This window comes from Bicyclus anynana, chromosome 26, assembly GCF_947172395.1.
Source record: "Bicyclus anynana chromosome 26, ilBicAnyn1.1, whole genome shotgun sequence".
Classification (NCBI taxonomy): Eukaryota; Metazoa; Arthropoda; class Insecta; order Lepidoptera; family Nymphalidae; genus Bicyclus; species Bicyclus anynana.
In genome coordinates, this window is record NC_069108.1 from 712453 (window position 1) to 738752 (window position 26300).

At 37.6% G+C, this 26300-nt stretch overlaps 1 protein-coding gene across 2 annotated transcripts in view; it reads left to right on the forward strand.

Annotated features, from left to right (window-relative positions):
• Window positions 1–26300, forward strand: part of LOC112045687 (protein slit) — a 142527-nt gene that overhangs the window by 42080 nt on the left and 74147 nt on the right. Inside the window, exons 2-5 of one of the 2 annotated variants that reach the window (XM_052889563.1) lie at window positions 9717–9900; window positions 20147–20218; window positions 21857–21928; window positions 22077–22148. In XM_052889563.1, coding sequence (XP_052745523.1) covers window positions 9743–9900; window positions 20147–20218; window positions 21857–21928; window positions 22077–22148 — 374 coding nt within the window. In that variant the 5' untranslated portion in view covers window positions 9717–9742. The remainder of the gene's footprint in view (window positions 1–9716; window positions 9901–20146; window positions 20219–21856; window positions 21929–22076; window positions 22149–26300) is intronic. The other variant, XM_052889564.1, reaches the window with a different exon arrangement.

The window sequence follows — 26300 nt, forward strand, 5'->3', positions numbered from 1 at the left end:
ACATCGCTTCATTGACAATATTAGTATAGTTGCCAACAGTAGGTTGTGTCTGCGAGTGTATTATTATATTAGTACATATTGCGACACTGGGCAGAGTGTCTGACACTAAGATTTACATCGCTTCATTGACAATATTAGTATAGTTGCCAACAATAGGTTGTGTCTGCGAGTGTATTATTATATTAGTACATATTGCGACACTGGGCAGAGTGTCTGACGCTAAGATTTACATCGCTTCATTGACAATATTAGTATAGTTGCCAACAGTAGGTTGTGTCTGCGAGTGTATTATTATATTAGTACATATTGCGACACTGGGCAGAGTGTCTGACGCTAAGATTTACATCGCTTCATTGACAATATTAGTATAGTTGCCAACAGTAGGTTGTGTCTGCGAGTGTATTATTATATTAGTACATATTGCGACACTGGGCAGAGTGTCTGACGCTAAGATTTACATCGCTTCATTGACAATATTAGTATAGTTGCCAACAGTAGGTTGTGTCTGCGAGTGTATTATTATATTAGTACATATTGCGACACTGGGCAGAGTGTCTGACGCTAAGATTTACATCGCTTCATTGACAATATTAGTATAGTTGCCAACAATAGGTTGTGTCTGCGAGTGTATTATTATATTAGTACATATTGCGACACTGGGCAGAGTGTCTGACGCTAAGATTTACATCGCTTCATTGACAATATTAGTATAGTTGCCAACAATAGGTTGTGTCTGCGAGTGTATTATTATATTAGTACATATTGCGACACTGGGCAGAGTGTCTGACGCTAAGATTTACATCGCTTCATTGACAATATTAGTATAGTTGCCAACAATAGGTTGTGTCTGCGAGTGTATTATTATATTAGTACATATTGCGACACTGGGCAGAGTGTCTGACGCTAAGATTTACATCGCTTCATTGACAATATTAGTATAGTTGCCAACAGTAGGTTGTGTCTGCGAGTGTATTATTATATTAGTACATATTGCGACACTGGGCAGAGTGTCTGACACTAAGATTTACATCGCTTCATTGACAATATTAGTATAGTTGCCAACAATAGGTTGTGTCTGCGAGTGTATTATTATATTAGTACATATTGCGACACTGGGCAGAGTGTCTGACGCTAAGATTTACATCGCTTCATTGACAATATTAGTATAGTTGCCAACAGTAGGTTGTGTCTGCGAGTGTATTATTATATTAGTACATATTGCGACACTGGGCAGAGTGTCTGACACTAAGATTTACATCGCTTCATTGACAATATTAGTATAGTTGCCAACAATAGGTTGTGTCTGCGAGTGTATTATTATATTAGTACATATTGCGACACTGGGCAGAGTGTCTGACGCTAAGATTTACATCGCTTCATTGACAATATTAGTATAGTTGCCAACAGTAGGTTGTGTCTGCGAGTGTATTATTATATTAGTACATATTGCGACACTGGGCAGAGTGTCTGACGCTAAGATTTACATCGCTTCATTGACAATATTAGTATAGTTGCCAACAGTAGGTTGTGTCTGCGAGTGTATTATTATATTAGTACATATTGCGACACTGGGCAGAGTGTCTGACGCTAAGATTTACATCGCTTCATTGACAATATTAGTATAGTTGCCAACAGTAGGTTGTGTCTGCGAGTGTATTATTATATTAGTACATATTGCGACACTGGGCAGAGTGTCTGACACTAAGATTTACATCGCTTCATTGACAATATTAGTATAGTTGCCAACAGTAGGTTGTGTCTGCGAGTGTATTATTATATTAGTACATATTGCGACACTGGGCAGAGTGTCTGACACTAAGATTTACATCGCTTCATTGACAATATTAGTATAGTTGCCAACAGTAGGTTGTGTCTGCGAGTGTACCTACACACAACGGCCGCGCGTGTCGTCCGTCCATCTCACTTAGCGACCCTTGCGTCCGCGGACGCTGCTTGAGCGGAGTTGACCTGTTGCGACACTGGGCAGAGTGTCTGACACTAAGATTTACATCGCTTCATTGACAATATTAGTATAATTGCCTACAATAGGTTGTGTCTGCGAATGTACGTACACACAACGACCGCGCGTGTCGTCCGTCCATCTCACTTAGCGACCCTTGCGTCCGCGGACGCTGCTTGAGCGGAGTTGACCTGTTGCGACACTGGGCAGAGTGTCTGACACTAAGATCTATAGCATTTTGTTGAATTGAATTCTCCAAAAAAAAAATAGCCCACATTTTCTTTATTTACTAGATAAACCAAAAATTGATTGGTAACACCTTTTTTATTACATTATTTATGGGATACTTGGGATAGGAGGGGAGAGTGACTTGAGTGGAAAAGGGGAGTGTTAGATATCTGTCAAAGGCGCCTTTAACCCTACACACAACTTTCACAAGTGCGTGACTTCACTCAAGGTCATTCTCTGCCATTCTATGGTCTTACTTTGGTTACAGTTTCATTTGTTAATTAAGTTGTCCTGACAAATGTTGTGAATCATAACCTTTGTTCGACATTTGTTTTCTTATTTTTGTATACACTTCTACGTCTGCTAAAAAGTGGAATTTAGTATGACTGTAACCTTAATTTGCAATACATTTTGATTTGATTTCTTCTAATGCGTTTTGAGCAAACCCTGGTCTACTTGCAACACAATCGTAAACGCATCGGCGACGCACAAGAGGGTCCTATCTTTAGAAAGTGCAATTTGAAGCGCACTCAGAATGAAGTGTACACTTTTAGTGTTAATTGATGTATTCAGCACAATTGTGCACTGTTGGGCTTTTGTTAAGTCCCACGGGGGGTCTGTGTAACCCCCAGTGCACAAGTGGGATGTAAGCTCAGACCAATTATAGAAGGACCTGTATCACACTCATGGTCACGAGCAAAATTGTCTGTTATTTTCTGAGGAAAACGAGCTTCGATTTGGTATATATCTTATACTAAACTAGAAGTTTTTGCCCGTTTTTTACACCATTCAACTTCACAAAAACATTTTTAAGGAGCTCTTTAATCGACGAACACAATTACAACTATTTAACATCTATTCTATAGAGACAGTTTTTATAATCGCATTAGATCGTTGATCATATACTTTGGCAGAAAAGTAACGTCTAGCGAGGTTATTGGTCTGAGAATGTAAGCGTAACTTGTGTATCTGTGTGTTTTATAACTAAGCTTTTTGACGACCTCTCTGTCGCTAATTAGTGCTGTGCTTCTAAATATAGAGGTTTTGGGTTTGATTCCCATACGGGTCAGTTATAGAACATTATGATATAAATGCGATAAGTTGAAAATTACAGTCTAGGCGTAGTATATTGCAGCTCGAGCCACAGGCGAGAGCGGTAGTAAGGAAGCAGAGGCTGGAATTATCAAAGCGCACGTATGTCATACGACGTTTTATTACACATTTGCGAGGAAACACACTTTCAGAAAATATTTTTTTTCATCTTTGCTCTGTTTTTCATATTTTGATGTCATCGGAAACATAACATATATAGCAAAGCGAGTGCGTTTTCGGCAAATGCACTAAATACAGCCAGTATTACTTTTAAAGTAAATTAATATTTTTGTGTTTTTGTTACAAATTTATTGTTGTCATTTATTGTCAAAATTATTAAAATGAAAGAACTAAATGTTTATTTATTATATTTTATCTCACAAAGTAAATATTGAGCACTTTTTCTGACATAATAACTCTTTGCTAAGATTTAAAAAAGTACCGTTCGTTTTTAGACGGATGATAAAGGTTTTATATTACATTACGGCACATCTGCATTTTTCTTTACATAACAGCACATGTGCGTAACGAGATACATTATGAAATTGAAATTGATGAAATAAGCGATACATTACGAGCAAATGTGTTATAAAGGAATTTATAAATTCTAAATTCACGTTTTAAGAATTTAAATATCACGTATCTCAAACGGTGAAGGAAAAACATCGTGAGGAAACCTGCATACCTGAGAATTTTCTTAATTCTCTGCGTGTGTGAAGTCTGCCAATCCGCATTGGGCCAGCGTGGTGGACTAAGACCTACCCCTCTCATTTTGAGACCCCTTAAAGTAGGCTAATATTGATGAATGATACCATTTCTTATTAAAATCATTTATAACACACCTTTTTCGCATTGTGGGTTAAAATAATTAATCTCATTTGACATAAACGATCGTATAAAAAGACATAAAGGAAGCAATTATCAATTACTGGCAGCTATTTCTTAAGGTTTCTTTTAATTACTTCGTGGTACTCTGTAAACCGAAGCCCGCCCTTCTGCGATTCGTTTTAATGACTCGAAACCAGTGGCACGCACTCCATAGATGCAATAATACATTGCTTTGCCCAGAGAACTTTTTTTTTATTCTCTACAAGTTGGCACTTGATTACATTTCCACTTGGTGGTATGTGACGATGCAATCTAAGATGGAAGCGGGATTACTTGCTAGGAGTAGGATGAAAATTCACACCCTTTTCGGTTTCTATCGTACCGGAACGATAAATCACTTTGCGATACGACTTCGGTGGGTGGTAACTAGCCACGGCCGAAGCCTCCCAACTGCCAGACTTGGACCAATTAAGAAAACCTCAATCGGCCCAGCCGGGGATCGAACTCAGGACCTTCGTCTTGTAAATCCACCGCGCACAACACTGCGCCACGGAGACCGACATGTTTATTAACCTGTATTGAAGAAGGAATTTTCCTTTTTAATTGTATACTTCGTACATAATTCCCAAGTACTTTTTTTCCCATTTCCCAATTATCAGAAAAATTTCCTTGTTTCGTCCTTTTTAGGCCACTTTTACGTAGTCGAGTTATAGCTTTTAAACTTTTTTTTTAACTCGGTTAATAAATTTTGCCGAGTCAGCTAGTTTTCAATAAATTTCTAAATTAAACTAAACTTAAATCAAACCCAAGTCTTCAGTTACAATGCCGTGTATTTACAACTGCGTCATAGGTATTGTCTTTGCAAAGTCGAATCCTTTTATTTTAAAAACAAAAGTCTTTGTTTCTCCTTTTATTTGTTTTCAAAAATGAACAAAACCACGCGGTAGCTCAAACTGACCCACATCGAGTGATTGTGACAGACAGACAAACAGTCACATTCTCAGAAAGCATATTTATGACTTGACATATAATTGAAATGTCGGATTTACGAAAATAACCTTTTATTTTTCGAAAATATCTTATTTGGTTTGTATTTTAGTTAGAAAATATGAGTTTATGCTTGCACGAGTTGCAATATTTAACGGTGTTCCGTACTACCCCATTTATAATTTACTAGCCGATTGTCAAAAATAAAAAAATTTTAATAAAAAAAATTCAACCGACTTCCAACTCGAAAATTAACCTAAACTAAAAAGCAAAAAATAACATCTTACCTATATGCTACCTTCTGATCAGTTTGAAGGCGGTGCCAAGCCAGTGATGTTTTAATTTAAGCCGTTTAAATTACAAAATTTCTGTGGTCCTTTCAGAAACGGCTTTAATTAAAACATGACATTGGATTGGCACCGCCTTCAAACTGATCAGAAGGTAGCATATAGGTAAGATGTTATTTTTTGCTTTTTAGTTTAGGTTAATTTTCGAGTTGGAAGTCGGTTGAATTTTTTTTAATTAAAATTTTTATTTTTTAATTTTTAGTGTTAGCACACCTACTGAGTGTGAACACAAATGAAACGTTATTTTCTTATAATAAGTATCTAAGTCTTATAATCCCAATTTTAATATTATAATACTACCTTAACTCATATACAAAATATCACTCCCCCTTTATCCACACGTAATATGAATATTCAGAAAAACGTGAAAGGTGACTGTCCCCCGTCTTCATCACCAGACCCCCTATGCAGTCATAATCCATATGGTTGGAAAGTTCTCATCAATATAAAATTTATCAAGTTCAAACACAAGGTAGCTACTGTAAACCGTCGAGGAGTTCCCTTAACTCTCCTTCATCTTCGTCACCAGACCCCTAATACAATCACAACCTATCCAGGTGGAAAGTTCTCATCAATACAAAATTATCAAGTCAAAACATAAGGTAGCTACTGTGAACCGTCGAGGAGTTCCCTTAACTGTCCTTCGTCTTCATCATCAGACCCTTAATACAGTCACAACCCATCTAGGTGGAAAGTACTCATCAATACAAATTAATCAAGCCCAAACAAAAGGTACCTGCTGTAAATCGTTGACGAGTTCCATCGTCTGTGTTTCGGCTCCATCATCAGACCAACTCCAGACCTTCATAAAATTGTAGTGGTTTAAAATACCTTATGGAAACACTAACAAACGCACTAGCCGTCCTTACAATTTTCGAAAGTTCCCCTCAATTTCTCCAGGATGCCATCATCAGATCCTAGCATGAAAAAAATGGGACCACCCTGGAATCAAACCCTTCAAATCAAAAAAAGAATTTTCAAAATCGGTCCACAAATGACGGAATTATCGCTGGACATACATAAAAAAAAAAAAAAAAAAAAACATACATACAGCCGAACGTAGAACCTCCTCCTTTTTGGAAGTCGGTTAAAAAATGAAATTATTGTACACCACACTAAGTTACAAAAAATAGTAATTCTTTTAGAAGTACTTGCAAACATTTTTATAATAAACCGCCACATGAAACCACTGGCCAGTCTCTCAATAAGTTCCAAGTTTTAATTAAACGCAAATAAAAAAAGTCGTATTGTGTTAATGATTATTTATACGACAAAATAACTTGAAAATGAAATGTATTACATGACTGACTACCTACTATATTACTAAAAAAGAAAAAAACCTGGCTGAGCTCTTCTCGGACCAAGGAGTTTCAAACCTCCGTAAATTTAATTTTGAGATTTCGACTGATTATTATCACCATTATCTTATAACATTACTACCTGACGTTTCGAAAGTGCTTGTTATTTCATATTGTTGAGAATCAAATGTATTCGCTTTCAGTTAGCTACGTGTTCTATTAAGAAATGATTTTTCTATATTATACGGATCTCTAATCCTCAACTATATATAAAACAAACAAAGTTCAATTCTATTTCTACTACATAAGCAACATTATCGAATGGCGCCATTCCAACAGTTGCGATATTATATTATCTGTGACACTGACACAAAGGCATTCAGGTGTGAATTCAAATTTCGAACAATAGTGTTTGACAGCTCAATGGGTTTAATTCTTTTTTTTTTCTTTTCATCTTTTAGGGCTTGGAAGTCAGCTCTTTGTTCTTTTTTAATTTGGATTCGGTGAAATTGAGGCATGCGTTTTCATGGCTGTTAATTGAGTTGAGGCAATTAACGTGGGAAGGTCCTTGTTTTAATGAGATCACGGGTAGATGGATGATTATGTCGTTTACGTAAAATAAGTACCATGTTTGTCAATGATTTGTATGGGGTTATACAATTATTCTTTTTAGACCCCTTATTACGTATTCGGGTTATAGTTTTTAAACTTTATTTTTTACCCGACTGCAAGAAGGGTTATGTATGTATGTATGTATGTAATATTCTTTATTACCTCATATCTTCCAAACCGCTGGACGGATTTACGTAATTATTAAGATATCGTTAGATTTGTCTTAATAACCCAAGTGTTCTTAGATAGGTGAAATTAAAAAAAAACCAACAAGACGATTGTGAGACGCTATAGACTCGAGGTGAAATTTTTTTTTTTTACTATTGCAACATGGGTATCAAAATCAAAAACTGAAAAGAAAAAAAACAAGCTCAGTCCAGAAGTGTAGAAAGCAATTAGAAAACAGTCGGGACCTGTAAATAATGTAGACGAAAATCATTCTAATCAATATAATAGGTGCCGACTGTTTTCTAATTGCTTTCTACACTTCTGGACTTTGTATAATTTATGCAGTCGGGTTTTTTTATTTGTTTAATTAATTTATTTATTATTATAATTCCCGAATAACTCAAGATTCCCGCAAAATTCGTGAATATCGTTAACTATACTACAGATTTCGGTAATAATTTTAAAGATCCATACAAACGTTGCAAGTTAAATGAAAGCTTGTAAAAATAGCAGCACTCACATCCGAGTGCGATAACCCATAAGTGCGGGTTCGGTTCCCGGCTGCGGCTATCTGCGTCTGCTCTTTATCATAACGATGCACTTACGTAATAACCGTTTAGAGGTAAATGTTCTATTTACAGATACCTGCGTAAGTGACTTCAAAGAATATCATTGGTTATTTGATATTTTTATTATAACGTATGTCGAAATTATTGTTTTGTTACGTTTTTTTAACTGACTTCAAAAAAAGGAGGAGGTTATCAATTCATCGTACGTTCACCGATTACTCGTAGACGCCTGAACCGATTTGAAAAATTACTTTTTTGTTTGAAAGGGTTTGTTTTCCATTGGTCCCATAGTAATCATGTCAAGATCTGATGATGGGATCCTGGAGAAACGAGGGGAACTTTGAATGAATGAATGAATGATATTTTATTCATGAAAATGTAGGTTTAACTTGATGATACATTTATAGAATTGAGCCTTTATACATTTTACCATAATTGGTGTATGAATTATCTTAAATAATTAAATACATTTGAACGAAGAAAAAAAAAACTAAATTACATAATACAATGTCACAATTACAAAATATCCATGTCCATAAAATAATCTTGAATGTCATAATATCATTTTTTTTAAATAATAAATTGTAAATTTTACATTTAAATATTGACCAGGGCATCTCTTTTAGACTATGAGGAAGTTTATTATATATTTTTATTGCCATACAAGAATAACTCTTGGCATATATTGTCAATCTAACTAATTTATTTTTGCGGCATGTTCTCAGATTTGCGTTGTTGGTGTGAACAGAGAATAGACTAGGGTTTTTTTTCTAAAATCGTAAGAACCGCGGCTAGTTACAAACCTTTTGAGTTAATAGTAGCTATCTTGTGATTGGGCTTGATTAATTTGTATTGATGAGGACTTTTCACCTAGATGTAGGTTGTGACTGTCATTGGGGGTTTTAGCCCGACTACACAGAGCAACATACCTTCGGGGATTTTTTCTTGTTTACATCTAAATGTACTCGTAGTATGATTACTCTAAAAATTGACAAATAAAAAAAATTCAACCGACTTCAAAAACATAAAACGTACCGACCAAACTAAAAAGCGAAAAATAAAATCGTATTATTATTCTAACTACTGATCAGTTTGAAGGCGGTGCTAAACCGGTGATGTATTAATTCAAGTAATGACAGAATATCATAAAGATAAAAGTTTTTCAGATTGTGTTCTTTCATGTAGCTCTTAATTTGAAGTCAGTTGATTTTTTTTTATTAATTTTTTTTTAAATAATATTGAAATCTCTGTTCACTCGGTCCCTCATGACTGAGGATCGTGACCGCCTTGGAAAGTCATCTTTCGATAGACAATGCTCGTCCATCGGTATAGATAATGCCGTAATTCACGAAGTACACAAATATAAGTAACTGTTGAGTTGACGGTATCTTCTCAGCAGGACCTGCCTTCCGAACCGGTGGTAGAATCTTTACAAATAGTCAACTGACGTGTCAAAAGTGCTTGTAAACTGAGCCTACTTGAAATAAATGATTTTTGATTTTGATTTTAAGCCCGCCAACCCGCATTGTACCCGCTTGGTGGGTGAAAATTCCATATCCCCTTTCTTCTTATATGCTTAATGATAATGATACAAATATTTATTTGCTAACGAATCGAATTGTTCCAGATGACGTAAGCGCAGCACACGCAGCCATGCGGCGCGCGACGCTGCTGCTGCTGGCGGCACTGCTGCTGCTCACTGCCGCTGCCGCCTGCCCCTGGGCGTGCTCCTGCCGCCCTGGTGCCGCCGACTGCGCGCACCGCGCACTGCTGCACGCGCCGCGCCGTCTGCCGCCCGACGCGCACCGCCTGTAAGTACTGCCGCTTACTGCCGCCGACTGCGCGCACCGCGCACTGCTGCACGCGCCGCGCCGCGCCGCCTGCCGCCCGACGCGCACCGCCTGTGAGTATTGCCGCCTCCTGCCGCCCACTGCCGCCCTGGTGCCGCCGACTGCTGCATGCGCCGCGCCGTCTGCCGCCCGACGCGCACCGCCTGTGAGTACTGCCGCCTATTGCCGCCCACTGCCGCCCTGGTGCCGCCGACTGCGCGCACTGCTGCACGCGCCGCGCCGTCTGCCGCCCGACGCGCACCGCCTGTGAGTACTGCCGCTTACTGCCGCCCTGGTGCCGCCGACTGCTGCACGCGCCGCGTCGTCTGCCGCCCGACGCGCACCGCCTGTGAGTATTGCCGCCTATTGCCGCCTACTGCCGCTCTGGTGCCGCCCACTGCCGCCCTAGTGCCGACCCGTTGCTGCTGGCTGCCGCCTTCGCCTCACACCTGCCGCTTACAGCTGCTTCCACAGCTGCTGTGATGTATATTTAGAATTCGTCATCCTGTGTTCCACATCGTGTTATACTTGGGGTTAGTTGACTCTTCTCACTCTCTAACAGCGGCGTGCACATGGTTTCTAACTAGGGTATGCACTCTACGTTCAAATAGTAAAAATGGTATATTACGTCTCCAATACAGGTTCAGGAAGCCGTGATAGCCCAGTGGATATGATCTCTGCCTCCGATTCCGGAGGGTGTGGGTTCGTATCCGGTCCGGGGCATGCACCTACAACTTTTCAGTTGAGTGCATTTTAAGAAATTGAATATCACGTGTCTCAAACGGTGAAGGAAAACATCGTGAGGAAACCTGCATACCAGAGAATTTTCATAATTCTCTGTGTGTGTGAAGTCTGCCAATCCGCATTGGGCCATGGTGGACTTTTGGTCTAATCCCTCTCATGGTTGAAGAGGGGAGAAGACTCGTGCTCAGCAGTGAGCTGAATATGGGTTGATAATGATGATGACAAGTTCTATAGAGAGACGTGATAGCCTAGTGGATATGACCTCTGCCTTCGATTATGGCGTGATGATGATGATGATGATGATGATGATGTCTGTGGCATGGCGTAGGTTCGAATCCGGTCCGTGGCATGCACCTCCAACTTTTCAGTTATGTGCACTCTACGTGTGTGAAGTCTGCCAATCCATATTTGGCCAGCGTGACTATGGCGTAACCCCTCTCTCTAAGAGGAGACTCGTGCTCAACAGTGAGCCGATTATGGGTTGTAATGATAAAGACAATTCCAATAGTAGGTCTGAGATTGATAGAGATACAAAACTTGTTTTTGTCATGTCTATATTTTAGTAACTCTGTGACCAACCCCATACCATAATATTACCCCGTGAGGTCTACCAAACGTAAATTGGTAAACCGAACCCCATATTACCTCTTTATGGGGTCGCGTGTTACGGCAAATTGTGTGGATGATATTGTTTTCATGGAGTCATGTCGTACTTTATAGCCGTCTAGGGGAAACTATGGTGTACTCCGCGGAATTGTATATAGCTAGATGCCGCTAGTCGTTTTGTTGTATGAAAGTAAATTGTCTTTGTTTATATTTTCTATATTTATAATAAATCTGTAGAGAGGTCAATTCTGTACATGAAATATATTTCCAAAATAACTATCATTGTGATAAGTGATCGATACTGATGCCAAAAATGCAATCAGTAAAATTTTTGTATATTGTCTTTATGTTCGTTATAGAAACAAAAACTACTCGACGGATTTTAACGAAACTTGGTACAATTATTCTTCATACTCCTGAGCAGGTTATAGTATACTTTTCATCACGCTACGATCAATAGGAGCAGAGCAGTGAAGGGAAATGTTGGGAAAACGGGAGAAAGGCTGGATTAAAGAAGTCTAACGGCGGAAAAGTCAAAAAAAATGTTTTAAATATTGCCGATAAAGAGGCCGTTAAAAATCAAGTTGACTTTTTTTCAAAATTCCTCCGAATCTCTCTCATAGCATGTAATTTCTCGCTTTTTACCACTTCCTATTTTAGTAGTAGATAGTAAATACCGCGCAGTTTCACTCTCGTAAATTCCGTTTCAATGGAAATACGGCGCTAAAACATAAACTATGTTACTAGCTGAAGATGTAGAGTTTAATGTTGAAAGAATTTTTAAAATAGATCAAGTAGTTTTTGAGTTAAATCGTAAGTAATAAACTTACCTCATTACCTATAAGGCTTAGATATGAAAATTCTATAAGACAAAGATTTAAAAGAACTCGCCTTATAAACTCGCCTTCTGAACTCGCCTTCTAAACTCGCCTTCTGAACTGGGTGGCAGTACAAATAGTCAAACGTACATGTCAACTAAGCCTAATGAATTTTCATTTTAGAAAAAAAACTGTTAATTTTGCTGCAAAAAAAAGAGTATGAAAAGCGAAAACTGTTTTATTTTTGCACCAAATCTTAAGAAACGAATATTTGCTGACATCAATAAAACAGCCCCCCTAGCCAAGTGGTACGCCGATTCTATTTTTATGATCGCTAACTCTTCGAAAACTAGAAAAAATATAGGAATGACAGATCTTGATCACATGACCTGTCGATAGCAAATGTCATTCCCATACATCTTTCTAGTTTTCGAAGCGTTAGCGATCGTAGAAAGGGAATCGACTTGCCACTTGGCTAGGGGGGCAGAAGAGGGTTCTATTGATAATGTCAGCTGATCTTGTGACAAATTGTACTGACAAAACTGACACACACATCCTGAGTAATAGACAGGATTAATGCTGGAATTTATGATAATTGAGGGTAGGGACTTGGTTCAGCAGTGGTGTGCAGAGGAATATCAACTAGGGTAAGCATTATAGTATTATAGCATTATAACATATATTTGACGACCTCCGTGGCGCAGTGGTATGCGCGTGGATTTACAAAACGGAGATCCTGGGTTCGATCCCCGGCTGGGCCGATTGAGGTTTTCTTAATTGGTCCAGGTCTGGCTGGTGGGCCGTGGCTAGTTACCACCCTACCGACAAAGACGTACCGCCAAGCGATTTAGCGTTCCGGTACGAGGCCGTGTAGAAACCGAAAGGAGTGTGGATTTTCATCCTCCTCCTAACTAGTTAGCCCGCTTTCATCTTAGACTGCATCATCACTTACCATCAGGTGAGATTGTAGTCAAGGGCTAACTTGTAAAAAATTAAAAAAAAACTTCTCTGGCATGAGAAAATTGTCTGAAAATATCTGAGACAAAAGAAAGACTCATTGTTACATAATCCAATCTAACAAACAAATCTTTAATTTTGAAATTTTACAAACAAATTTTGCAATAGCATATTATCGGAAACTACAAAAACGAGCTTTTGATTTTCAATCATTTAAAAATTGCATATGAAAAAACATATTTAATATAACACTTATTTTAGCCAAAAAACCTGAAAAATGCAACAAATCCAAACAAATATAGGTAGTTTCTATGAAAATCAACGTATTTTTTTTCATTTATTCCGTAAATTACTATATTTCCTTGAAACGTCTATATTTTTTATGGCTAAATCTGAAAAATACTATAATTTTCTCAAAAAATGTCGGCAACCCTAGATCGAACCCAGTGCTTTGCGATTCGAACCCATAGGGTAACCCATAAACCAACCGCGCAGGTCAAGGTACGCAAGTGAAATAGTAAAAAAAATTAATTTTCCTATTTTCCAATAAAAACAATGGCAACATAAAACGTTTAAATAGTCGAGTTTATTGTTTCAGTCTAGACAGACAATAAACACCAAGCGAGAATAGAACCTATTACCCTAAAACGTGATACGATTTTAAATGCTTGTAGGTAATAATTATTTAGTATTTGCAGAGTAAATATTAAGATCTTAGAATTCTCTCGCTTGATTTACTTCGACTTCTCGATTGAAATATATTAACAATAGTTGGCATTTTTAGGGTTCCGTAATCGTTTTTAAAAACAGGACCCCATTACAAAGGCTTAATTTGATGAACCGTGATAGTTTGGCGGTTGTAGGTTATTGCCGCTGTACTAAAAACAGAATCTATACTCTATACTAATATATAAAGCTGAAGAGTTTGTTTGTTTGATTGAACGCGCTAATCTCAGACTACTGGTCCGATTTGAAAAATTCTTTCAGTGTTAGATAGCCCATTTATCGAGGAAGGCTTTAGGTTATATATTAGCCCCATTTTCCCTACGGGAAAGGGAACCACGCGGGTAAAACCGCGCGGCGTCAGCTAGTAAAATAAATATTTAAGAGATGTTCCATATGACAGACGTGATTTGTTTGCCGATTTTTTAATTAGTACGAACCCGTGTTCTAGATAAACTGGAAGTATGAATGTTAAGAATTGTTAGGGAACTAATTCTAGTTGACGATACGTTGATTAATGTACATATTAATATAGCTAAGAATACAGTCGATGTTAAGTAGGTCTTAGATTACTTAGTTAGGTTCATCCGTACTTCCTAATGTATCCGTAGTTCACTAAGTACTTTAAGTATACATGTATGTGATTGTATTGCTTCATATATATATATTTAGATAATATAAGTGCAATTAATGTATATAAATAAATATACAGATGTGTAATTTAAAAGTGTTAAGCATACATCGTTAATCATCTTTACTTTATTACAATACCACATTACTCTCTATAGCCATGTATTTGTTAACTATCATAGTCTATATTGCTGTATCTCTCTAATTGTAATATTGTCTCAGTCTTATGTATTTACTGTACTATTCTAACAATATTGCTATCTCACTCTTTAATGTAATGCTTTCTCCTTTGTATATGTAATTCTGTCTCCTTCATACTGATCATTATAACTGCAATAAAGATAAGGGAATGCGGACGCTTCAAATGCCATATAATTCAGCACCCCAATAATGATTCACACACTTCACTCCCGAAGCCTGAAGCGATCGCACCTCTACATAACAATAATTACGTGTTTTATTTATACGCGTCTTCCTGTGGTTTGGACTCTCCAAAATCCTCCACAATGAATTTTGATTGAGAGTGTAGAGATATGTCACTTGAGAGTGTCTAAATATGCGTTTTTTGTTGAATTTAACATGTTAGAAGTATGATTTTCTACTTACTGAGACCGTAGACCTGAGTATAGTATGGTTTAAATTTTAATTCGATATCTCCACTTAAAACCTAAACAATGAGTCTTGATCTTGACAAGAGAAACAGATGGACAACAAAGTTTGATGTTATAATGTTTTTCCCCTTTTAATATACGGAACCCTAAAAATGTTCACCCTCTTTTTTTTATTCTTTACAAGTTAGCCCTTGACTATAATCTCACCATGGTAAGTGATGATGCAGTCTAAGATGGAATCGGGTTAACTTGTTAGGAGGAGGATGAAAATCCACACCCCTTTCGGTTTCTACACGGCATCGTACCGGAACGCTAAATCGCTTGGCGGTACGTCTTTGCCGGTAGGGTGGTAACTAGCCACGGCCGAAGCCTCCCACCAGCCAAAGCCTCTGTGACTACTATCGTACATACTCCTAGACTTCGCGCCACGAAAGAAGTCCGCGACTAAAACCTGAACTAAAATTGACAGCGCCTTACAATATGACAATAACACCGCCATTACCACATGACAACAAGCGCCAATAGACATTAGCGCCGCGTCTATGGGACTTCTTTAGTGGCGCGGAGTGTATCAGTCTTTAAGAGCGCGCAGCGCGTCGGTACGATATGGATAAAATTCGAAGCGCAAGCGAGACGCCGAATTATGACTTTCACGTGAGTGAAAAGCACGGAGCGATTGACGCGCGACGCAAATTTTATGACGTGAGCGCCAAAACCATTTTTACCTAATTGCAAGTAAATTAAACAACATAACGAAAAACAAAATGGCCATGTTCAAGATATATACCTAATTTTTTTTCTATACAAAACAAAAATTTAAGAAAATAAGTTTGCTTTTCCTGAGACTGAAAGCAAAATGTGAGCAAGACATGTATTTTTCAAAAAAATAATCTATCGAGAAAAGTTTTACAACTTGTGTATTTTGTATAGTCATAACGAAGCTAACACTTTGAAATATCATTTACCCAAATATCAGGCTCCTAACTTTTCCAGAATCTGAGATCCAGAACCATTTGTAACCACCAAATTACATATTGCACACTCTTAAGACTCAATGAAAGGGGGAAAGGAATATTGAAAAAAAAGGTAAAAGCAACTAGAATGGGGATGATGACTAGGTTTAAATATATTGATTTTTATGATACATTCGGGCAAATAAGGTCAATGTTAACTAATTTATACATAAAAAGCAAAGATTGTCTGGATATTTGCAAAATAAATGAGATTATAAAATTTCAAAATCTATTAAAAATCTTTTATTGTAATTAGATGAAAATTCATACAATTTTAGCTTCCTTACATTAAATGTGACTTTTTTTAATATATGAACTATAAACATAAACGCTCAAATAACAAAGATATTAGTAATTTTGTTTGAACGCACTTACAAATCTAACGATCGTCATTACCTACGTCATTAGTTCGTGCCATTTTGTATGGAGCGTTTTTCAGGGATCCGCGGCAGCGCCGCAAATCTGACCTTTTAAATCCCTGTAGCTCCGAAAGTAATGATCGCAGATCCCCTGTTACTTTTACAAAATTGCTTTACTATTAGTATACTCTTCATTTATATACAATTTAAAAAACTGTCATCATCCCTATTATTTTAAATATAAAAAAAATCATCACAGAATGTTGTAAAGCATGCCCAAGTAATTACACACATTACAAATTTCTTCAGTATTAAGGTAAAAAGAAATTGAATTTTCCCCGTAAGTTAAGGGATGGAGTTTATTAAATAATACGTTTCCACCCCCTATTTCACCCCCTAATAAATAGCTACGCAGCTTCTGAAAGCCATAAGTAATAATTAAGTGTCGGTATTGGAAGGGAGCCAAGGGACTTGGCAAGGTTCGTAGATAACTGAATTAAATGGGGAAATAAGTGAGCTTTGCTTAAAACTAACTTACTAAGACAATTTGGTGATTGTAAAGTGACTTTTTCGCAGTGTTATGCGCATTGGATTTACAAGACGGAGGTCCTGGGTTCGATCCCCGGCTGGGCCGAGTGAGCTTTTCTTAATTGATCCAGATCTGGCTGTCATACCCTAAGAGCTGTTTTCTTAATGCTTATAATTTGAAGACTAGCTGCGCCCGCTAAGTTTTAAGCATATATGACACTCTTTTCGTTTTCGTTATCAACCCGTATTCGGCTCACTGCTGAACTCGAGTCTCCTCTCAGAATGAGAGGGGTTAGGCCAATAGTCCACCACGCTGGCCCAATGCGAATTGGCAGACTTCACACACGCAGAGAAATAAGAAAATTCCTTGGTATGCAGGTTTCCTCACGATGTTTTCCTTCACCGTTTGAGACACGTAATATTTAATTTCTAAAAATACACACAACTGCATAGTTGGAGGTGCATGCCCCGGGCCGGATTCGAACCTACACCCTTCGGAATCGGAGGCAGAGGTGGTATCCACTGGGCTATCACGGCTTTTTTCCCCTGCCCTGTAGAGTATGTCATACTATTTTAGTACATGTCCACTAAGAACGGATTTTGCGACAGGGCCGGATTAAGGAGGTTTAAAGGCAGTCGAAGTCGCGGGCGTCCGCTAGTATTAGTAATATAGATTGACCTAAACTGGGGCTCGAACCCAACACTTCAGTTACATGGCATGTCCAGAATCCCTGCGATGCATCTGTGTTTGGCGCGGCGCCAACGCGCATTGCGGGCTCGAAGATTTAATTTACGTGTTCAGCTGCACCGGGCGTGCCGAGCAGAGCAGGGAAATAGTGCTAGTGTATTACCTATTGATGCGTACATAGTGGCTGCACTAGGCTTTTGATTAGGGTAGGCATTATACGTACCAGGGGCGTAACTACCGCCGACTGCCTTATCATCCGTATCAATGACTAGTACATGCCTCGCGGTTTCACCCGCGTGGTTCCCGTTCCCGCATGAATACATGGATAAAATATGGCTGATAACATTCCTCGATAAATGGGCTATCTAACACTGAAAGAATTTTTCAAATCGGACCAGTAGTTCTTGAGATTAGCGCGGTCAAACAAACAAACTCTTTAGCTTTATAATTAGTATAGATACCATAATTGGCACTTATATTGATATTCAGCTAGTGATGCGTACACAGTGGCTGCTTCAGGCTTTAAATTAGGGTAAGCATACAAAATAAAAAATTTCCAATCTTAATGTACAGGTGTCCAGTAAATATTAAGATATTTTTTTTTGTACAAAATACAAAAGTCCCTACCTTCAATGCAGTTCCTTCCTACCATGTGCTGAAAAATTACATAAGCATTGATTTTATACTTGGTAACTAGCGGACACCCGCGACTTCGTCCGCGTGGTCTGACGGCCTCCGTGGCGCAGTAGTATGCGCGGTGGATTTACAAGACGGAGGTCCTGGGTTTGATCCCCGGCTGGGCAGATTGATATTTTCTTAATTTGTCCAGGTCTGGCTGGTGGGAGGCTTCGGCCGTGGCTAGTTACCACCCTACCGGCAAAGACGTACCGCCAAGCGATTTAGCGTTCCGGTACGATGCCGTGTATAAACCGAAAGGGGTGTGGTTTTCATCCTCCTCCTAACAAGTTAGCCCGCTTCCATCTTAGACTGCATCATCACTTACCATTAGGTGAGATTGTAGTCAAGGGCTAACTTGTAAAGAATAAAAAAAAAATGAAATCAATGTAAACTTTCAAGCCCTAGTTCACCACTTTAAAGTTTGAGTTTTAGAAATTTTTGAATCCCATTATATTTCGTATAGTTAGCCCTTAGTGCCAAGTTTCATTTGAATTCATTCAGTAGTTTCAGCGTGATGCCCGAATAACAAAAAACCACGGACAGACAGACAGACAGACAGGCAATAGTCTAAAACTCGGTTTTTATTTTTCAAATTATTTTGCGCCATATTGAAAACAACCTCAATTCTAAAATCCGGTTAAAATGACTTAATCCATGTTCCCCATTGTTAAGTTAACATATACTAACATTATGTACTTTAATGTAATCGTAAAACATAAAGTTTATCTCCAATACAGCCTTTACAGCACCCGGTATGGGCGTCGAGTCATATTTTGCCTGTTACTGTTCTTAAAGACTGCATCCGGTTACAACATCACTAAAATTGTAATAATATCATCAACAAAACATATAAATAAATTAATTAAGTGTCTGTGTGTGATGTGAAAACAACTGTTTTTATTAAATGTCTCCTCTCAGAATGAGAGGCGTTAGGTTAATAGTCCACCACGATAGCGCAATGCAGATTGGCAGACTTCACACACGCAGAGAATTAAAAAAAATCTCTGGTGTGCAGGTTTCCTCACGATGTTTTTCCTTCACCGTTTGTGACACGTGATATTTAATTTCATAAAATGCAAATAACTAAAAGTTGAAGGTAGTTTATTTCTCGTAATAAAAGCTGGAGGTGCATGCCTTGGACTGGATTCGAACTTTACACCCTCCGAATCGAATGCAGAGGTCATATCCAATGCTATAACTGCTCTCAGTTGGATATGCTACGCGAAAACCTCGCAAAGCGTTAATATTTTGTGCACATTGCATATACAAGCACGTACTGAAGTTATTGTTCATACACTCGTTCGTGAGCAGCTTTCCAGATGACATTATCATTGTGGATGCTGGTGCCAGGTTAGCGTTGCTAAAATATATTACACGCGGTTTTAAATATTAATATTATTTCCTAAAACAAACGTGTGAAATATATAAAAAAGACTAGCTGACGCCGCGCGGTTTCACCCGCGTGGTTCCCGTTCCCGTAGGAGTAGGGAGATAATATATAACCTATAGCCTTCCTCTATAAATGGTTTATCTAACACTGAAAGAATTTTTCAAATCGGACCAGTAGTTCCTGAGATTAGCGCGTTCAATCAAACAAACAAACTCTTCAGTTTTATAATATTAGTATAGATATTAGTTAGTTAGGCTCACTGCTGAGCTCGAGTCTCCTCTCAGAATGAGAGAGGTTAGGCCTAAGCCACGCTGGCCCAATTGGCAGACTTCACACACGCAAAGAATTAAGAAAATTCTCTGGTATGCAGGTTTCCTTATAAAAAAAGAAATTCCCAATTAGCTAGTTTTAGTTATTTCCTCCTCTCTACATTTAACGTTATGAAAGTTGCTAACGTGTAATTTTTTTTTTGTTTGGTTCTAGAGACCTGCAAGGCAACAACATCAGCATAGTGTTCCAGAGCGACTTCCAGAACTTGAAGGACCTTAAAATATTGTAAGTAAAAGAAATAATTCAAATAAACTTCGGCAGCTCGCTAACATTGAGTTACTACGTACTAGAGAAGCGCTTCGGAACAGAAATCACTTAAGCAAAAGAACTGCTAGACATCGCAGAGATACCACTACCTCGTAAATATTCCTCAGAGGCGTACCGTTTTTTTTTGTACCTCAGGTCTGGTCTGGTGGTAGGCATTGGTCGTGGCTACTTACAATCCTACCGGCAAAGATGTACCGCCAAGCGATTTAGCGTTCCAGTACGATGTCGTGTAGAAACCGTTTCTTAACATCAAGTAAGATCAATCAATACATATGTAAAATATGTTCCTTAAGGAAGTAAAACTATAAGAAATGTAAACAGTAATTGTTATCAAATGTAAATTGTAATACTGTATGACTTTTTCAAAAGAGCAACTGTTGAGTTTCTTGCCGGTATCTTCTCAGCAGAACCTGCCTTCCGAACCGGTGGTAGAATCTTTACAAATAGTCAACTGACGTGTCAAAAGTGCTTGTAAACTGAGCCTACTTGAAATAAATGAATTTTGAATATTCTGTGCTCAAGGGCTAACTTGCCATTGAATAAAAAAGCTGCTCGTAGCAATATACTAATATGAAGTGGAGCGATTTCGCCGCAGTTGAACGAAACAGGTAAATAAATAGTGTCTTAGTATATTAACTCGATGCTCGCTCTGAATTAAATAAAAAAGAGCCTGATATAAGTTTAAAGTGTCTGTCTGTAGCATCGTAACTTTTAAACCGTTTATAAAGCGATTTCTTTTCTTTGAAAGCGAATAGTTCTGAGTTATTAACGATGATCCGATAAGGGTTCGTCTGGGGATTTTCAAAATTTCATAATCCTCGCGAATTTGCAGTATTCAGTGTTGGTGTTTGAATGCATAATTAAATCTACAGCTATTTAATTATGCATTCAATTACTAAAGTGTAGCAAGTTTAATCGATTTATTAGTTTCATGGTAACGACGACAAGGCTTTGCCGCCATTGAATGAATGACTCACTATTAGAAGGGGTTTTCCTACCATCTAACTATAATTGTTAACCTCTCTGCTTACGTACTCCAACGAGACTTATGTTACTTTACTTTTTATTGAGAAAGAATACAAATAAATAAATTAATTAAACAAATAAAAGACTGCATAAAGTATAAAAAAAACTGAAAAGAAAAAAAAAACAAGCTCAGTCCAGAAGTGTAGAAAGCAATTAGAAAACAGTCGAACAAATACCATTTTAGAATCCTCACAAAAAGCTCTTGAATTTGATACCCATATTGCAATATTAGAAAAAAAAAATTTTTTTCATCTCGAGTCTATAGCCGTCTTGTAATTATTTTTTAGTTTCACCTATCTAAGAACACTTGGGTTATTGAGATAAATCTAACGATATCCTAATTACGTAAATCCGTTCAGTGGTTTGGAAGATATGAGGTAATAAAGAATATTACATACATACATACAAACATACATACAAGATACGCGTTAAAAACATAACCCTTCTTGCAGTCGGGTAAATAAACTTAATTTCCTATTCATTAAATGCCGTTCCAAAAATGTACTTTAAAATATTGCTATTTATCCCGTTCCAAAAAGTATTTTTTTGAAATATTATTTTCTTTTACAGACAACTATCGGAAAACCAAATCCACACCATAGAACGGGATGCCTTCCTGGAGCTGAACTCCCTCGAGCGCCTGTAAGTACTAAAATAACAGACGCCCCTACAAACTTACACCGTCACCTGAATATCATGTGCGAAATCTGAAGCCGACCAATCGTAGTACTATATGTTGTGTTCGTCACACGGCATGACCTTGTAGTGCAGTATGTTTTTAAATTTGCAGGAAACTGAGCAATAATCGCCTGGGCCACTTGGCTGACGGCGTATTTGTGAGATTGAGGCATCTACAGCGTTTGTGAGTAGTCGGTATGGGATGTCCCCTGGTCGATGGTGTGGTATCCAAACACCCTAAAAAAGTGTCCCTACAAAGCTGTCTATTGGTGGTTTTGAGCAATCATTAGCTTCATGGTAGTCATGGAAACCTTTATCTGCGTGGTCTTGTTGCCTAAAGGTGCTGACAGACTTGAGCATTCACATGTAACGAGCATTCGTGCGAATGTTACATCACAGAAAAATACGTATTATTTTAGCGAGCGTTCTCTCGAACGTTCTGGCGAGCATTTTAGCGAGTGTACCTAGTGGGAGTTTTCAATATTTTCATACTGTTACTATCCGGTTGACGTAAACGCGAATTTATATGGAATTGAAACAGTTACGCAGTAGTGCCACTAGATGGCGCTGTTTCAATTCCTTAGACAATCGCGTTTACATCAACGCGATAGTAACAGTATCAAACTGTCAGGCCCTCTGATTTGCTTGATCGAATCGAGCGTTTACAAGAATTCTCAAGATGTTCGTAGCAATTTGACTCTTTGCTTGGCTCGCCTAGTTGTTCAGTTCGACAAATATAAAATGCGAATGCCCAAGTCTTTCAGTACCTTTACATTGCATTCTACGCTTGGTAAAATCTAATGAGAAATGTAATGAGAAAAGTATTTCTCACACTAGGTACGTAAGTAAAGTTTTCGCCCTCGATACTGTAGAGTCAGTGTATCCTTTAAAGACACTTTTTGTCTAATGAAACAGACCTTAAGATTATTATATGTAGATTGATACGTATAATAATTATTAAAAAAAGGTCACGTATCCCTTATTGTATAAAGTAAATTTTGAAAATTCTTGATAGTATAAAAATTTTGTGGCTGAATATAAAACTAAATCCAACTTAAAATGTATATATTTACTAACAGAAATATGTCTTATATTATCATACTAAAGCTAAAGTCCATCAAACCGGCGTTCGACCAAAAAAGGTTTGGTTTAATACGATTTACTAAAAAAATTTAAGGTCAAACAAAAAAAAAATTGTTTTGCTTTACAAAATTATAACTATTATGAATTGAACAAAAACAACAATTTACAGCTTTTTGTGGTTGAATTTCGAAATCAAAATTTGAATGTTTAAATTTCAATTTTGATTTCAAATTCCTCCCCTGGCAGTCTGTAGGTACCCCGGTGCTTGAGTCTCATGATAACTGTTACCCCGCTTCGCAGTTACCCCATTTTAACCCTTTACCTGTTTCCCCTTTGTTACCCCACATTCTCCCTTTACCCCATTTGCCACTATTACCCCATGTTACCCCGTCGTTACGCTCGCTTAGTGGGTTCTATCTCTTCTGAACATTAATTTACTCATCATTTCATACCGGCTATTAATCTTAGGTTACCCTGCTGATCTTCAATGGTCCTCTCGACATTATACTCTATGGTTTGTGAATAAAAGAAATTTACTTGTAGCTAATGGGGTTATAATTTATATAACTCTTTACATTATCACATAGAAAGAGAATAAAAGAAACAAAGAAAAAAGGTTTTTTATTAATTGTGCCATACAACACAATGCATAATGGCAGGCGTCCACTTATCAGCATCGTACGTATCAGTGACATAGCATCAAATAGATTAAATCCGTTTGATGCAATGAGTGCGATGCTGATCAGTGGACACACTTCTATGACTCTCTCTACAAAGAATACTAAAATCCGTTAGATGCGATGCGTCCGATACGTACGATGTGGATATGTGGACGCCTACCATAAGCAGTAAGCTCTATTGTAGCGTCTGATGTCTCGACCACCGGGGTAATTCAATACCAAAAGTAGTAGAATCATCAAACACCATTCTTGTCATGTTAACCCGCTTCTATCTTAGATTGCATCATCACTTACCATCAAGTGAGACAAGTCAAATGTTAAAGATTAAAAAAAAATGTTTGGCACAATCTTGAAAAAGATTCTCAGCATTGTGCTGTATGAAACAAAATGCTGGACCATACGACGCTGATTTCCAGCTGCTAGAACCTCGATCTAGGTTATTAAAAAAATGTGACTGTAAGAACGTCCGTAAAAAACACCGTTGTGTTACCTGCTTCGTTATCAACTCATATTCGGCTCACTGCTGAGTTCGAGTCTCCTCTCTGAATGAGAAGGGTTAGGTCAATAGTCCACCACGCTGGCTCAATGCGGATTGGCAGACTTTACACACGTAGAGAATTAAGAAAATTCTCTGGTATGCAGGTTTCCTCACGTTTCCTCCTCCTCCTTCACCGTTTAAGACACGTGATATTTAATTTCTTAAAACCTGCTTACCGGATGAAAATTATATTTCATATTAGATAGAAGATAGAATAGATTAAAACAAGTTCCATAACAAATGCCAATACGGTAGTGGTGAAGATAGATCTTATTTGGGATATGAGAATCTTTACAGCCTTCAGATTGGTATGTTCAAACCGATTTGGATAAACGGGGTAAAGTGAGAATGTTCTTACATCATTCCGAAAAAAAGTTTGTTTTCGGGTTGATTGTTATTTAATTTATTTATATCTACTTTTTTCTTTTATTCACAAACGTATTGCGAGTGGATCGAATAACCCCACAGCCTGGGTTCATGGTTCCGAGTGGCTCAAGGGTGCTTACCCCGGTACACTTAGCTTTATGTGTAATGTAAATAAAATAGTTTAAGCTAGATTATATTATAGTTTTAGATTAATTTAATTTTAAAAACAAAAATAACATTTTGGATTAAAAGATTATATATCTACGTCTCTAATTATAGAATTTAGTTAACTACAAATTTTGTTATGTTCATTATCTTGTAATTTAATTTCCACCATGTTATATTAGCTAAATAAAAAAAAAAATAGCAACTCATATTTCCGCTCTGCTACTGGTACTGGTACACCGACCTCACATTATTAATCGGCTCGCATTATGTAACTTACTATAATTTTAACTGACCAAAAAAATTAGGGTATTCGTCACTGATCTCCTATTAAAAAAAAATTATAAGAGGTCAATGGTATTCGTAATTATTAACTAATTAAAATAAATAATGCTCACCATATCTATGCTATATCACTGGTGCACAGCCTTAGATTTTTCATCGGCTCGCAGGATGTAACTTACTACAATATTAACAGCCGTGCGATTCCGCTATTTTACACTCGTCGACGAACTTTTCGCTTATAACACGTCTTATTTGAATTTGAACTTCATGTTTATAGGGTTCCAAAACTAAAATGTTTTTTTTTTGTCACTAACAATGAAAACAGACTAAAATAAGCACATCATATCTGCGTTCTGTCACTGGTGCACCGACCTAATGTTAATTTTTGGCTCGCTGGATGTAATTTACTATAGTAGTAGCTGGACAAAAAAATCTGTGCGGCGTGTTATCTCCGTTACTTTATTCATCATCATTATCAGCCGATGGACGTCCACTGCTGGACATAGGCCTCTTGCATGGACCTCCAAACACAACTGTCTCGAGCCGCCAGCATCTAGCGGCTTACTGTTCGGTTACTATATTAACTTCAATAAAAAAATGCGCTCATCATATCTCCGCTCCGTCACTGATGCACCAACCTAACACCATTCATCGGCTCGCAGGATGTAACTTACTATAATATTAACTGGGCCACAATACGCTACGTGACCGCGCCTCTAGTGACGGGATTTGTCGATGTCCTGTGATGTCGATAAAACTCATTTATTTATTTGTCATTTGTGATTACCGACTACCGTACCGACAGCATAATATCAAAGTTTGTAATTTTTTGGATGGAATAAACTAAAAACAGTGAAATTAAAGAAAAGGGAGTTACATACGTTTGTTACTTCGAATTGCTTTAGTAAATAAACTACAAGAGGCCCTATTCTGTTGATTTTTTACGTCAATTGTCTCATTTAAATACCGCGAGTGTCATTTTAAAGCCATAAAAGTAATGTTTATTCATTATGGTAGCCAAACCAAATTGTGATAAATAAAAAAATAAGTCGATGAACTAAGTCAAATGGGGTATCGTTAAATAGGTATTTGTAAATTATTATTAGATTTCTTTTATCATTTTTCATTTTAAATGACCTTTTAGGTTCTATGAAAAAAATAACAATAATCCAGGATGCATGAGTCCAGAATCCAGAATTTTAACAATAACAAGAAAATA